We start from the raw sequence: 16,301 nt of genomic DNA on the forward strand, positions 1-16,301 counted from the left end.
AGCATTCGTTCAGCGATATAGCAGCTCTGTGACGCAACAGGGTTCGTCTTCATACATTCCGGGTGACGTTAACCCATGTGCAGGGCCGGACTGCCCATCTGGCAAATGCCAGAAGGGCATCTCTGGTTGTGGGCTGCCTTGTCTACTCATTGTTAACAGAATCTGTGTTCTCAAGACACCAATACTGTTAAGAGTTGTGATGGAGGTATCATTAGAAATATTGGTCTACTATTAAATATTACTTTCCTCCATGAAGGGTAATATTAGTAATTTATCCCATCTGGTGCTTGGGGATGAGAACAGCATGGGCCTGTCTGATTTCAAATGCCAGGGCTGAATTTCATTCCCAGTCCGTACCTGCCCATGTGTGTTCTCATTATACCGCCTTATACTGCCCGCCGTTACCGAGCAGCAGGTAATATCTCTGCACGATGGACCCCGGGCTGAGAACACACCTTATATCTTTCTTTATCTTATTTGGTGCATTCAGCTAGCCCTATCAGCAGTGGTGGGATTCAGCCGGTACGACCCGGTACGGGGCAGCCGTTTACTAAAATTTCTATCTGCCAGCGTTCCGGTAATTGAAAATGGTTACCACGCCCCCGGACCGCCTCCGGACCGCCCCCGGACGGGTTGCTGTGCTGCTGGTGGGGATTGTTCACCCCGGGAGGGTGTAAACTACAATCCCCATAATGCAGTTCGCTCACACCGGAAGCGCCTCTACTGCAGGGCACGGGTAGAGTGGCGGTTAATGTGAGTGGCCGAGATAACTAGTAAACGCAGTGGCATGGTGGGAGGAGACTGGGAGCTATCGGCTGCCATGGTAACAGTGAGACGCCCCGTGCTGTGCAGCAGCTGCGGTTCCGGCCTGAGCGCGGCTTTGTTATGAGTCCCACTCCCAGCAGGAGCCGTGTATGAGGCGGCCCGGCGCTGCGCTATGGTGAGTGAGCCCATCATCTGGGGTCCTCCAGGGTCATGTGACCGGCGCCTGGGATTCACTGCTGACTTCTGTATTTCAGGCTGCCAGGAATAAGGCTGGATTTAAAGGTGAGTGCGCCGCTGTGTACTTGTCACTTAAGGTGCCGTTACACTGAGCAACTTACCAGCGATCGCGACCAGCGACGTGATCGCTGGTAAGTTGCTGTGTGGTCGCTGGGGAGCTGTCACACAGACAGCTCTCTCCAGCGACCAAGCGACTTCGGCATCGCTGAAACTGTCTTCAGCGATGCCGAAGTCCCCATGTAAAAAAAAAAAAACACTACATACGCACCTTCTGTCGTCCTTCATGTCCCTCGGCGCTTGCCGTACTGACTGTCTCAGCGCCGGCCGGCCGTAACAGCGGTGCCCAGCGGTGAACCGCTGTTACTGCAGGTTCACCGCTGGGCTCTGCTTTACAGCCGGCCGGCGCTGAGACAGTCAGTACGGCAAGCTCCAGGGGACGTGACGGACAACAGACGGTGAGTATGTAGTGTTTTTTTTTTACTTTTACCATGGTATCCATGGTAAATATCGGGTTACTAAGCGCGGCCCTGCACTTAGTAACCCGATGTTTACCATGGATACCAGTGAAGACATCGCTGGATCGGCGTCACACACGGCGATCCAGCGATGTCAGCGGGAGAGTTGCGACGAAAGAAAGTTCGTCCACTCTCCCTGCAACCAGCGATATCCCAGCAGGATCCAGATCGCTGCTGCGTGCCAAACATAGCGATATCGCTATGCAGGACGCTGCAACGTCACGGATCGCTGGCGATATCGCTGCAACCTCGCCCAGTGTGACGGTACCTTTAGGGATTTGCAATATTTCCTATGAATTATGTGAAGGACTGGTGCAGTAATTACCCAAACATGCCTCTCCGGACGTTATAGTCCCCAGCATGAATCTGCCAGGGCATGCTTGGAGTTGTAGTTCTACAACTGGACACTGCATAACTTACAAGGTTTTGTCAAATTTAGCAGTTTTCAAACTCAATTTTTGTGCCCTTAAGGCCGGGATCACACACAGGGCCGTATTTGCCACTAGGCACGCGAGGGCACGTGCCTAGGGCGGCGACATTGCGGGGGGGGGGCGGCACCTGAGCAAGGTTTTTTGGTTTTTTTTAGTCCCGGGTCACAAACGCGACCGCCCGCCCCCGCCCGCCTCCGAGTCCCACCCTCCCTCCTTTAAGACGATACTCACCCTGCTCCAGCGATGCCTGGTCTCAGCGTCTGTAGCGCGTCCAGAGTGAGCGGTCACGTGGTACCGCTCATTAAAGGTCATGAATATGCGCATATTCATTACCTTAATCAGCCGTACCACATGACCGCTCACTCAGGAAGAAGGCGCTGCGGCGGGACAGAGCCAGAGGGAGGATGTCGGCGCAGCCGCGCGGTGTGTGGGACAGCTGACAGGTGAGTATGGGGGGCGGAGGGATGAAGGAGGAAGGTAAGCCGCCCGAGCCATGCAAGATGGGAGAAGGAGCGGGGGAGGGGGTGGAGAGATGAGCCATGCATACCGGGGAGTATGAGCCATCAGCCATGCATATGGGGGGGGGGGGAATATGAGCCATCAGCCATGCATACAGGGGGGGGAATTATGAGCCATCAGCCATGCATACAGGGGGGGGGGAATTATGAGCCATTAGCCATGCATACAGGGGGGGGGGGGAATTATGAGCCATGCATACGGGAATATGAGCCATCAGCCATACATACGGGGGGGGGGGAATTATGAGCCATGCATACAGGGGGGGGTGGAGAGATGAGCCATGCATACGGGGGGTGGGGGGGTGGAGAGATGAGCCATGCATACAGGGGGGAGGTGGAATATGAGCCATGCATACAGGGGGGAGTGAATATGAGCCATGCATACGGGGGGGGGAGTATGAGCCATGCATACGGGGGGGGGAGTATGAGCCATGCATACAGGGGGGGGTCATTATACAGTATGGAGAACTGTGTGTGGCCATTATACAGTATGGAGCATTATGTGTGGCCATTATACAGTATGGAGCATCATGTGTGGCCATTATACAGTATTGAGCATCATGTGTGGCCGTTATACAGTATGGAGCATCATGTGTGGCCGTTATACAGTATGGAGCATCATGTGTGGCCATTATACAGTATGGAGCATCGTGTGGCCGTTATACAGTATGGAGCATCGTGTGGCCGTTATACAGTATGGAGCATCATGTGTGGCCATTATACAGTATGGAGCATCATGTGTGGTCATTATACAGTATTGAGCATCATGTGTGGCCGTTATACAGTATTGAGCATCATGTGTGGCCGTTATACAGTATGGAGCATCATGTGTGGCCATTATACAGTATGGAGCATCGTGTGGCCGTTATACAGTATGGTCCATGACTTTAATACCGTATGTCACAACGTATTCTTGTCATTAAGGGAGACAAACTGCTTCCAAAAATATGAATCGTGCCACTGGGCGTGGCTTATTAGTATGGGCGGGGTTATTGAAAATGGGCGTGGCCAAAATTCCGGCCGCCACGACTTAGAGGACCTGTTGTTAAAAATTTGAATCCCACCCCTGCCTATCAGGAACTTACAGAGGAAACCTATATTTGAAAGATCTACACCTGTGATGTGTTTTGGAGACTCTCCTGGTTTTGGCATAGAAATACTGATGAAATAGTGTGAAATACTGTTCAAAAATACAGATGTGTGAATAAAGCCTTAGCTGGTCAGCAGGCACTGCTGAAATCTCCAAGTTCTGCTAACAATGACATCCACAATAACATCCACTGCACAACTCGGCAGGCTACGGATAGTGATCCCTCAGTGCTGCTTAATTTATACTACAGATATTTTCCGCAATATTTGCACATAGGGTTTCTTAAAATCTGGACAGAAAATGCGTTGACACCCTATGGAAATGTGCCCTTAGGCCAGGGTCACACTTGCGAGTGCAAAGCGAGAAACTGCCGCCAGTACTCGGAACCGGAGCGTTCAGCTGCATAGAAATACATGCAGCCGCATGCTCCGGTCCCGAGTGCCGGTGGCAGTGTGGGGTATTGATGTGAGAGACTCGTACAAGTTTCTCGCATTGCACACGCAAGTGTGACCCCAGCCTAAATCTTTTTCTCTGAAAATTCTGACAATAGGTGGCATGTACACAAGGGACTGAGTTATTAGGAACAGTAACATTTTATTTAAATAATGTGATCTTATAATAATTCGGGTCATTACAGATACAAAAGTATAAAATCAAAAAAACATTTTCTTTACTTTTACCCAAAGCTTTTTTTAATGAGTAGGGGGCCTTATATTTGCTTTCTTCGTTTTTCAACATTTTATTTACACCTTTTCTTTTTCTCCCACCAGATGCATCGTGATGCTTTATGCTCAGTTATGTCAGGCAGGCTATTAAGGTGCTATATTAATTGTCAAGCAGCAGGCATCTGGCCAGAGTTAGCCTCCGGCTTCCCTGCTGCCTCAGCATTCCTACAGCAACCTACAATGATTTTGGGGGGGACTTTGAGGGACAGAGAGATCTCTCTGTGTCTAACTGTTGTGGCTGCAGTTGACCATGGCATCTAAGGGGTTAGGCATCTGGATCTAAGTTTTTCTTTTACCCAGGCTGTTACAGAAGGACACCGGTTAATGTAGGTGTACATATATGTGTGCCCCAGATGACAGGTTATGTTCAGTACAGACCAAAAGTTTGGACACACACCTTCTCATTTAAAGATTTTTCTGTATTTTCATGACTATTAAAATTGTACATTCACACTGAAGGCATCAAAACTATGAATTAACAATTGGAATTATATACTTAACAAAAAAGTGTGAAACAACTGAAATTATGTCTTATATTCTCCTGTAGGTTCTTCAACGTAGCCACCTTTTGCTTTGAAGACTGCTTTGCACACTCTTGGCATTCTCTTGATGAGCCTCAAGAGGTAGTCACCAGGAATGGTCTTCCAACAATCTTGAAGGAGTTCCCAGAGATGCTTAGCACTTGTTGGCCCTTTTGCCTTCACTCTGCGGTCCAGCTCACCCCAAGCCATCTCGATTGGGTTCAGGTCTGGTGACTGTGGAGGCCAGGTCATCTGGCGTAGCACCCCATCTCTCTCCTTCTTGGTCAAATAGCCCTTACACAGCCTGGAGGTGTGTTTGGGGTCATTGTCCTGTTGAAAAATATACGATGGTCCAACTAAACGCAAACTGGATGGAATAGCATGCCGCTGCAAGATGCTGTGGTAGCCATGCTGGTACAGTATGCCTTCAATTTTGAATAAATCCCCAACAGTGTCACCAGCAAAGCACCCCCACACCATCACACTTCCTCCTCCATGCTTCACGGTGGGAACCAGGCATGTAGAGTCCATCCGTTCACCTTTTCTGCGCGCACAAAGACACGGTGGTTGGAACCAAAGATCTCAAATTTGGACTCATCAGACCAAAGCACAGATTTCCACTGGTATAATGTCCATTCCTTTTGTTCTTTAGCCCAAACAAGTCTCTTCTGCTTGTTGCCTGTCCTTAGCAGTGGTTTCCTAGCAGCTATTTTACCATGAAGGCCTGCTGCACAAAGTCTCCTCTTAACAGTTGTTGCAGAGATGTGTCTGCTGCTAGAACTCTATGTGGCATTGACCTGGTCTCTAATCTGAGCTTCTGTTAACCTGCGATTTCTGAGGCTGGTGACTTGGATAAACTTATCCTCAGAAGCAGAGGTGACTCTTGGTCTTCCTTTCCTAGGGCGGTCCTCATGTGAGCCAGTTTCTTTGTAGCGCTTGATGGATTTTGCCGCTGCACTTGGGGACACTTTCAAAGTTTTCCCAATTTTTCGGACTGACTGACCTTCATTTCTTAAAGTAATGATGGCCACTTGTTTTTCTTTACTTAGCTGCTTTTTTCTTGTCATAATACAAATTATAACAGTCTATTTAGTAGGACTATCAGCTGTGTATCCACCAGACTTCTGCACAACACAACTGATGGTCCCAATCCCATTTATAAGGCAAGAAATCCCACTTATTAAACCTGACAGGGCACACCTGTGAAGTGAAAACCATTCCCGGTGACTACCTCTTGAAGCTCATCAAGAGAATGCCAAGAGTGTGCAAAGCAGTCATCAAAGCGAAAGGTGGCTACTTTGAAGAACCTAGAATATAAGACACAATTTCAGTTGTTTCACACTTTTTTGTTAAGTATATAATGCCACATGTGTTAATTCATAGTTTTGATGCCTTCAGAGTGAATGTGCAATTTTCATAGTCATGAAAATACAGAAAAATCTTTAAATGGGATGGTGTGTCCAAACTTTTGGTCTGTACTGTATGTCATTTTGCATTAAAGGGAATCTATCATCAGGTTTTGCTATGTAATCTGAGTACAACATGAGATTAACACACAGAATTCAACGATGTGTCACGTGTCAGGCTGTGTGCTGTTGTTTATTTACACTGAAGGTTTTATCACCTGGTGATTATCATTGCTGTGACTAGCTGGTGAATTAGGCACTCGTTTGACTCTGCCTCCTCCTGTGATAGACAGGTCACTGTCTATGGACATTGTACATACAGAGCCTGGTGTGGGTGGGGCTAGCTTTCTCAGCTCTTCTGCATTTCTAAATCTAAGAACTCTGAATGTGTCAGAAAGGCTGCACCCAGTAAACTAAGTGATACATCATTGGATTCAGGTTTTCTTTCTCTACATCATACTGCTCCCAGATGAGGTATCAAAAACCTGCAGAGAGACTCCCTTTAAGTGCATCAAATATATATTTTAAAATGAAATACGTTCTGTAGTTTTGATGTTCTAGTAGGATAAATTTAGAGGAATTAACCATTTTATCCTCACACGTTTCCCAAAGGAGAATAATAGATTTGTATTGTCAGTTAAAAATGGATAGCCGTCTTTCTCACCCATAAGGTGTTAAGTCTTACTGTTCATTCTGTGTCTCCTGCTGACCCACAGACCAGTCAGTGAGAGCTTAGAACCTAGTGAGCTGGAATATAGAAGAATATGTTCATAGTTTGCCGTCAGCAGAAATGTAAACAATGAGGTCTGAACTACAGCTCGCTACTCTATTGTCCTAAAAAGATCCACATATAACCCGTGCCCCACCAAGAGGACCTAGTCAGATAACAGTATGAAAAGGCTCAGCCAACATGCACCAATGTGACATTTCGAGGGACATCGCAGCCCATAGCTTGTATAGTGCTGTTTGTGTTCTAACTAAAGCTTACTTATTTTCTACATCTAACAACAAACTCCAGCTTTGTTAATGACAACAAGTTTTACTTATGGAGCCAAAAAAATAACTAGCTGTCATCATAGTAACATAGTAACATAGTTTTTAAGGTTGAAGGAAAACTTTAAGTCCATCTAGTTCAACCCATAGCCTAACCTAACATGCCCTAACATGCTGATCCAGAGGAAGCCAAAAAACCCATGTCATCATCTTACTGCTTCAAAGGGGAAAGCTTTTTTAAAAAAAAAAAAACAACAACACAGAATATGAATTAGTATTTATTTCTTTATAATTTTAAGAACATTGTGAAAGAAAAGTGAGAACAAGTATTAGAATAGTATTTGTACAATTTTTTTCCACATAATTTGTGCATGCATTTTTATAGACCTCAAAATGCAGTTTTAGAGGAAAAAAACAAACATACAGGACATCAATGTCATTCATGTTGCAAAATGGTATAGTTGTCCTTATATTAAGGGCTGTATTATATTGACAGGCTATGTTCACACGTGGCTTTTTGCAGCTTTTTTTTCGGCAGCAAAAACCTTCACTCATGGCAGTAAAAACATTTGCTTCATTTTTGCTGCGTTTTTTTAGGCAGATTACATGTGTGATTTGTCTACAAGATATGTTTTAAAAAGTTTGTTTTATTCACTAAAAGGCTAAAAAACACAGCAAAAATGTTATGCTGCGTTTTTTGCAGCATTTTTGCATTGCTTTCTATGGGTGAAAAAAAAGCTGTAAAAACACTGAAAGATTTGACATGCTGAAGAATTTAAAAAACGCTGTAGTGCTCTAATTCAATCAGGAAAAAAAAAGCTGTGTAGTGAAAAAGATTTTGGAAGTCTCATAGCTTTTGCTGGTACTATAAAATGCAGCAAAAACACTGCAAAAATGCCACTTGTGAACATAGCGTAAATGTATATTGAGGACAAAATTGGAGATTCACATATTATATTACCGGTAAGCTGTAATGAAAGGAATGAGATGTAAATGGTCTCCTGAAATTTAAGGGTATGCAACCAGAATAGGACCGCTGATTGACACCTTCTTCTCCTATCTCCTATCTCTTCTAGGCTACGCTAGTGGAAAATGCATTTCGAGCTGAAAGGGTATTTTTGGTTCATGCTTCTCAGCACCAGCAGCCCCCAGAGGTAAGATATACTGACATGGTCAAGTGCTGCACTGATAATGGTTAGTACAGATATCACATGCTGTACATAGTCCTGTACAATGTTGTCTATTGATACATTACATTTGGGTCAGAAGGGATATTATAGAGGCATAATTGAGAAATTATATTGCACTGCAGTAGAAAAATATGTATGAGTGTAAAGGAGGGGGTTCTTCTTAAAACTTTCTTATACATTTTCTATAGACAGCTGTCCAATTTGGGACAGGTTGATTATCTAAAACTTTGGAAGCTAAAAGATAAAACATGGTGTGGCTGGCCTCTTAAGGCCCCGTCTCACACAGCGACGCTGCAGCGATACAGACAACGATGCTGATCGCTGCAGCGTCGCTGTTTTGTTGCTGTGTGGTCGCTGGGGAGCTGTCACACAGACAGCTCTCTCCAGCGACCAACGATCAGGGGAACGACTTCGGCATCGTTGAAACTGTCATCAACGATGCCGAAGTCCCCCTGCAGCACCCGGGTAACCAGGGTAAACATCGGGTTACTAAGCGCAGGGCCGCGCTTAGTAACCCGATGTTTACCCTGGTTACCAAAAAAAACAAACAGTACATACTCGCCTTTCGGTGTCCAGGTCCCTTGCCGTCTGCTTCCTGCTCTGACAGTGCCGCTGTACACTGAGAGCAGAGCGCAGCGGTGACGTCACTGCTGTGATCTGCTCTCACTTTCCGGCCGGCAGTCAGAGCAGGAAGCGGACGGCAAGGGACCTGGACACCGAAAGGCGAGTATGTACTGTTTGTTTTTTTGGTAACCAGGGTAAACATCGGGTTACTAAGCGCGGCCCTGCGCTTAGTAACCCGATGTTTACCCTGGTTACCAGTGAAGACATCGCTGGATCGGTGTCACACACACCGATTCAGCGATGTCAGCGGGGCCTCAACGACCAAAAAAAGGTCCAGGCCATTCCGACACGACCAGCGATCTCGCAGCAGGGGCCTGATCGCTGGTACGTGTCACACATAGCGAGATCGCTACTGAGATCGCTGTTGCGTCACAAAACTTGTGACTCAGCAGCGATCTCGCTAGCGATCTCGCTATGTGAGACGGGGCCTTTACCACTCCATTTTATTTTCCAAAGAATTTCAATCCCTTAACGACTGACGATATGGCTACTAACAGCAGCAGTTAAGGGGCGGTATTCCTCAGCGCCGCTTCTTAATGGCGCCGAGAAATAAGTCAACATCGCCCCCCAGCATCCGAAAATCTAGCTGAGAACATGATCAGGGCCGGTTTTTCCAGTCCTTTGCCAGATTTAAAAATCATTTGTCTCTGCTTTGACATGATCTAACATGTCATAGGGGAGAGAAATGATGTACCCAGGCCCCCCATGGTACCTTAGTGACAGTAAATCCATCATCCTGCCCTCCTCCTGTTCCCGAAGCAAAATAACCCGCCGAGATCTGCCTGCCAGCACCTGGCAGCAGCATATATTGTTTCTATTGATCCCTGACTTTTGATCACTGTGATAGATTCAATCATAGTGATCAAAAGCCCAACAGTTGTCATCCCCCTAGTCAAATTATTATTTTGTTTTATTTTATTTTATAATCTTTCTTTCCCTTTAGCTGGGTAGCTGGGGTTAGGGTCGGGGTTAGGGTTGGGCTTTAGAGTTACTGTTAGGGTTCTTTCAAAAGTAAAAAAAAATTGTAAAAAAAAATAAAATAAAAAATTACTACTGTTACGTTAGGTATACTAGTATTAGATTTGTTTTTTGGTTTTTTTTAAGGCAATCATATAAAATAAAATAATGGCCTGCAGAACATTTACTGCAGAGCAGGCATACACTCTGCTTTGCTCATGCAGTATCGGGAGTGAAACCGAATCTGCTTCTAAAGCAGAACAGTGTTCAGTCAGTGACAACTCTTAATCCATATCTCACAGCCCGATCGTAGTGGAGTCAATCATCACTGCTGAAGCGTCAGAAGCAGGGCCAAGTTCTGCAGTCCCCCCTCCATCGTCGTATCCCAACAATCCATTTTCCCCTCAAATTCCCACTTTTTCAACAGCAAAATTAGATATCACCAATTTTACCCCCTTTTATTTTTTTACAAATTTTTGTAACCCCAGAAGTCCTACAATTAATTGTCCACCCAACCAATTTATATGCCCGCCAATATATTTCCCAAAAACTACTGCCTTTCATTCCTGTTTATGGATCCCCGCAAATGTCTCTGAAATAAAAAATGTTTTGGGTCTTACCCTCAACATGGGTTTAGTAAAAAAAAAATCCACTCTCTGTTCCTACTAGGCAATAGAATCTGTTACATCATGAACATTAAGGTGAAAAAAATGTAAACTGGAATTTTTCAAACTTGTGTTGCACCAACTGCATAAAAAATATGGCATCAAACTACTCATTACCTCTTTAGATAAATACATTAGAGGGTATAATTTCCAAAAAATACATTTATGGGGTTTTTCTGTTGTCCTTGAACCACACAGGCTCTGCAAACATGTCAATCTATTCCAATTAGAGTCAAATTTGTGTTCCAAAATGTAAATTGTCTCTTCTCTACTGAGCCCTGGCCTTGTCCAAACACAATTTTTTGACTACATGTGGGGTATTGCCGTGCATGGACAACAAACTGTCGGGTATACTTTTTGGTGTTACCTATTGCAAAAGTGAGACATTTGGGGCCCAAGCAAGATTTTTGTGAAATAAACTAACTTTTTCAATATGACAACCTAATGTCATCAAATTCTGTGTTGTGCCTGCGGGTGTGGGTTCAAAATGCTCACTATATTTCTGGATAAAATCCTTGAGGGGTGTAGTTTTCAAAATGGGGTCAATTCTTAGGGAATTCTGCTCTTTAGGAACCTTAGGGGCCCTGTAAATGCAATATAGTGCTCGCCATCTCTTTCAGACAAATTTGTGTTTCAAAATTCAACTATTCCCTCCTTCTGTTAAGAGCCCTGCCATTTGTCCAAACAGAACTTTTTGACAACATGTGGGCTATTCCCGCGCTCATAAGAAAGTCAGTAACAAACTGCGTGGTCCAGTTTTTGATGTTACCTCTTGCAAAAGTGAAAAAATTGGGGCTAAAGCAAAATTTTAGAAGTAAAATTAAAATGTTTAAGTTTTTTTTTTCATTCCACTGTGCACTAATTTCTGGGTAGCACCAAAAGGGTAAAACAAAACTTCCTGACAACAGTTTTGAAGTATTTGAGGGGTGCGATTTGAAAATGGCCTCCCTTTTGGTGTATTTCCAATATATAGACCCCTCAAAGTCTATTTAGATCTGACTAGGCACCTAAAGAGACAGGCTTTGAAAATTTGTTGAAAAAATTAGAAATTGGTACTAAACTTTTAACCCCTCTAACATCCTAACAAAAAAGTTATGTCTAAAAAATTATGCAGATTTAAAGTAGACATATGGGAAATGTTATTTATTAATTCAGTGTGGTATAACTATCTGATTTAAGGGCATACAAATGTGAAGCTTGAAAACTGCAAAATGTTAATTTTTTTTGTCAACCTTTCAATATTTTCATAAATTTAAGCAAATCATATCAACCAAAATCTGCCACTAACATGAAGCACATTATCTGATGAAAAAATAATCTCAGAATCACTAGGATACATTGAAGTGTTCCAAAGTTATTACTACATAAGAGTGCTCAGATTTCTAAAAATGTAGCTTAGGGTACGGTCTCACATTGGCACTTTGATCGCTACGACGGTACGATCCGTGACGTTCCAGCGATATCCATACGATATCGCTGTGTCTTGACACGCAGCGGCGATCAGGGACCCCGCTGAGAATCGTACGTCGTAGCAGATCGTTTGAAACTTTATTTCGTCGCTGGATCTCCCGCTGTCATCGCTGCATCGGTGTGTGTGACACCGATCCAGCGATGCGTTCGCTTGTAACCAGGGTAAACATCGGGTTACTAAGCGCAGGGCCACGCTTAGTAACCCGATGTTTACCCTGGTTACCATCGTAAATGTAAAAAAAACCAAACAGTACATACTTACATTCCGGTGTCCGTCAGGTCCCTAGCCGTCTGCTTCCCTGCACTGACTGTGAGCGTCGGCCGTAAAGTGAAAGCAGAGCACAGCGGTGACGTCACCGCTCTGCTTTGGCCGGCGCTTACACAGGATGCAGGAGGAGTGCAGGGAAGCGGACGCAGGCACCGGAATGTGAGTATGTGTTTTTTTTATTTTACGTTTACGCTGGTAACCAGGGTAAACATCGGGTTACTAAGCGCGGCCCTGCGCTTAGTAACCCGATGTTTACCCTGGTTACCCGGGGACTTCGGCATCGTTGGTCGCTGGAGAGCTGTCTGTGTGACAGCTCTCCAGCAACCACACAACGACTTACCAACGATCACGGCCAGGTCGTATCGCTGGTCGTGATCGTTGGTAAATCGTTTTGTGTAACGGTACCCTAAGTCCTTAAGGTCAAAATTGTCACTAAGGGATTAAAGGGTGTGTATATATTATGTTGACATCGACATTGCAGGCTTTGTTTGAAGCCTCCATAGCAGAACTAGCCAAGAATATTGTGCTATTTTGTCTGGTACTGCGACTATGATATAACCTGGTGGACCCCATTGTAATCAAGAGGATCTGTTGGGAGCTGCTGGTGTTCCTTCATGTGATTGAATCGACATTACAGTCACTTTTTACATTCTGTACTGGAGCAGAAAAATTAAAATGATTAGTACAGAGCCATAAGCCCACCATGCACACAAGGAAACTGTCGGGCCGATGATAGTTCGGCGAACAACTGTCAAGTCTGCTATGCACAGGAAAACTTGCTGAGAATTTCTGTGTTCTCTAGGAGAGAGATGATGCCAGACTCTTAAGGCAGCGGCCTGTCTGTTGTGAATTAGACTTTTTGGCTCCCTCTTGTGGTCACTAGCGGTATGACTCTGGGATTGTCTTTTTTCTGTTTGGCACTCACCTGGGTCGTTAGTCCAGGGGTGTCGCTATATTAACTTCCTGGATCCTTAGTCCAGTGCCTGGCATCGTTGTTATCAGATCCTTCTGTTGCTCCTGTCTGCTGGTCCTGGCTCTTGCAAAATTAAGCTAAGTCTTGCTTCTTTGTTTTTTGAGTTACTTGCTTTGCTACTATTTTTGTCCAGCTTGTACTAAATGTGATTTCTGACCTTGCTGGAAGCTCTAGGGGGCTGGTGTTCTCCCCCCGGCCGTTAGACGGTTCGGGGGTTCTTGAATATCCAGCGTGGATATTTTAATAGGGTTTTTGCTGACCATATAAGTCATCTTACTATATTCTGCTATTAGCTAGTGGGCCTCTCTTTGCTAAATACCTAGCTCATTCTTATGTTTGTCTTTTCCTCTTACCTCACCGTTATTATTTGTTGGGGGCTTGTATCCAACTTTTGGGGTCTTTTCTCTGGAGGCAAGAAAGGTCTTTCTTTTCCCTTCTAGGGTTAGTTAGTTCTCCGGCTGGCGCGAGACATCTAGAACCAACGTAGGCACGTTCCCCGGCTACTTCTATTTGTGGTGCTAGGATTAGATATATGGTCAGCCCAGTTACCACTGCCCTATGAGCTGGTTTTTTGTGTTTGCAGACTTGGTATTTATTCCTGAGACCCTCTGCCATTGGGGTCATAACACCTGTCTTCTCATTAGACAGAAGGATCGGCAGTAGAAATTCAACACGCTGGATCCTTCTCTCACCAACATCATCTGTCAGGAGAGTCGTTAGGCCCCATACACATTAGATGGTTGGACGATCCTACTGAAATTGGCAGGTTCAGGTGACTTTTATATATTGTATATGGGGGCCTTTAGCATGACGTGGAAAGCAGAATGACTGTAGGACCAGATTACGTAAGATTTGCTTGGGAGTCTGTTACGATGGAGACACATAGGCCTGATCCGAAGCTGTAAACAAAAGTTGACTTTTTTGTTTTTGATTAATTGGGGCAAAATATAATGACTGCAAGCTGGACTTTAATTTTATTTACATTTCTATTAATACATGTGTTGGTGACAGGGATCCACGTGCCATCCTCAGCATAATTCGGTAGATTTCATTGAGTTCTGCCTAAATGGCAAAATCTACAAAGCATTTGTTGAACCAAAACAAGAAAACTGACCATTAGTTAATCAAAATGCAGAGGAATGAGAAAAGCTGATGAAGATGACACGTATGTAATAATGCCAGATTGAAGGGGTAATTCTGTCATTCAGCTGTCTAGACTGTTTGCTTTAGTAATGTAAAGCTGTAAATGAACCATTGAGTCACAGCTAAGGCACGGAAGCTTTGCACAGATTCACAGACAGTGGAGTGGAGACTGGGAGGATTTGCTCTGCTGTTCCATGTCACAGAAGTGACTTCATCTTATATCTAAAATTATAAAGCAAAATGTCTACTAAATATTTATCTCATTTATTCAACAGTAGCCTACAACCTTTGAGTTTCCGGATGTTGGGAAACTGATCAACTGAGCTCAGATGTGCAGGGAGCTGGTGTGCAGGGAACTGTATCTGTATTCAGGATGTAAATACAGTTAAAATTGAGATGCTGGGCAGGGAGGACTCTGGTTTGGCATTGGCACTGGCCCTCCAGCCTTATTAGTGGTTTTGACTCCTTTGTCTCTCTCTGACCATATCAAATGTTATTCGCTATGACTTTTTTCTTCTTTAAAAAAACTGCATAAAGTAGATAGCTTTTTCATTATATTATTAAGCCACTATTACTGTAATAAGAAATAGGATAAAAGCAGTTAAACATGAAATACAGTATAACATACTGTAACGGTAATGCATCTGCGTGGTTCCTCGTGCTTCCCCATGCAAGGACGCCGACATACTCACTGCTCTGGCAGCATGGCGTGGTCCCCTTCGTGACTCCTTGCTTCCTGGTCTGTGCATGTCACACAGGCTTTCTGGACGCGCCCCTGTTCTAAACCCCTTTCTGACATCTGATGTACTATCCTGTCCTTGTGGGCTGGGCCTGTCTGACCATGGAGGGGATAGTACTTCATAGCCGATCGGCCGCGCACACGGGTGGTGTGCGGCTGATCGGGGCCGGGTGTCAGCTGATTGTCACAGCTGACTCCCGGCACTTTAGCCCCAGATAACTGCGATCAAACAACATTGCAGCGGTCCGGGAGCAGGCAGAGGGGCTGTCAGCACTGACTTTGGACCCAAGACCCCGCGGTCCCGATCGCTGCAATGGAGACCCGATGTCCTCATGATGACATCCAGGTCTCCAGAGCTGAGAGACTTCCTGTCATGCGCAGTGCATATCAGGAAGTCTCTCAGTGTCAGTGTACAGAAGCTGCAGTGCTGACAGCTTCTGTAGCATGCAGATCTGCATGCTATAGAAGCGGTCAGCCTGCACAAAATAAGTGTCCCATAGTGCGACAAACTGTAAAAATAAGAAAGAATTAATAAAAATTTTTGAATAATTGTAAAAATATGTTTTTAAAATAATAATAATAATAATAATAATAATAATAATAAAAAAACAATATTTTTTCTATAATTAAATGAATATTTGAATACAAAAAAATCTAAACAATAAAAGTACACATATTTGGTATCGCTGCGTCCGTAACGATCCGATCTATAAAACTGTCCCACTAGTTAACCCCTTGAGTGAACACCATTAAAAAAAAAACAAGCCAAAAAACAATGCTTTATCATGATACCGCCGAACAAAATGTGGAATAACACGCTATCAAAAAGACGGATATAAATAAACGAGGTACTGCTGAAAACGTCATTTTGTCCTGCAAAAATAAAAAAGTTATAGCTCTTAGAATAAAGGAATGCAAAATAATAATTTTTTATAAAAAATAGTTTTTATTGTATAAAAGCGCCAAAGCATAAAAAAATATAAATGAGGTATCGCTGTCATCGTACTGATCCGAATAACAAAACTGCTTTATCAATTTTACCACACGTGGAACGGTGTAAACACCCCACCA

The 16,301-nt window shown here is 44.3% G+C and overlaps 1 protein-coding gene across 2 annotated transcripts in view; it reads left to right on the forward strand.

The window, feature by feature from the left end:
* CAP2 (cyclase associated actin cytoskeleton regulatory protein 2) overlaps nucleotides 1-16,301 on the forward strand; it is a 189,380-nt gene that overhangs the window by 88,156 nt on the left and 84,923 nt on the right. For both annotated transcript variants that reach the window (XM_077269938.1, XM_077269939.1), the window contains exon 4: nucleotides 8,278-8,355. In XM_077269938.1, the coding sequence (XP_077126053.1) occupies nucleotides 8,278-8,355 (78 nt within the window). The remainder of the gene's footprint in view (nucleotides 1-8,277; nucleotides 8,356-16,301) is intronic.

Source organism: Ranitomeya variabilis, chromosome 6 (assembly GCF_051348905.1).
Source record: "Ranitomeya variabilis isolate aRanVar5 chromosome 6, aRanVar5.hap1, whole genome shotgun sequence".
Classification (NCBI taxonomy): Eukaryota; Metazoa; Chordata; class Amphibia; order Anura; family Dendrobatidae; genus Ranitomeya; species Ranitomeya variabilis.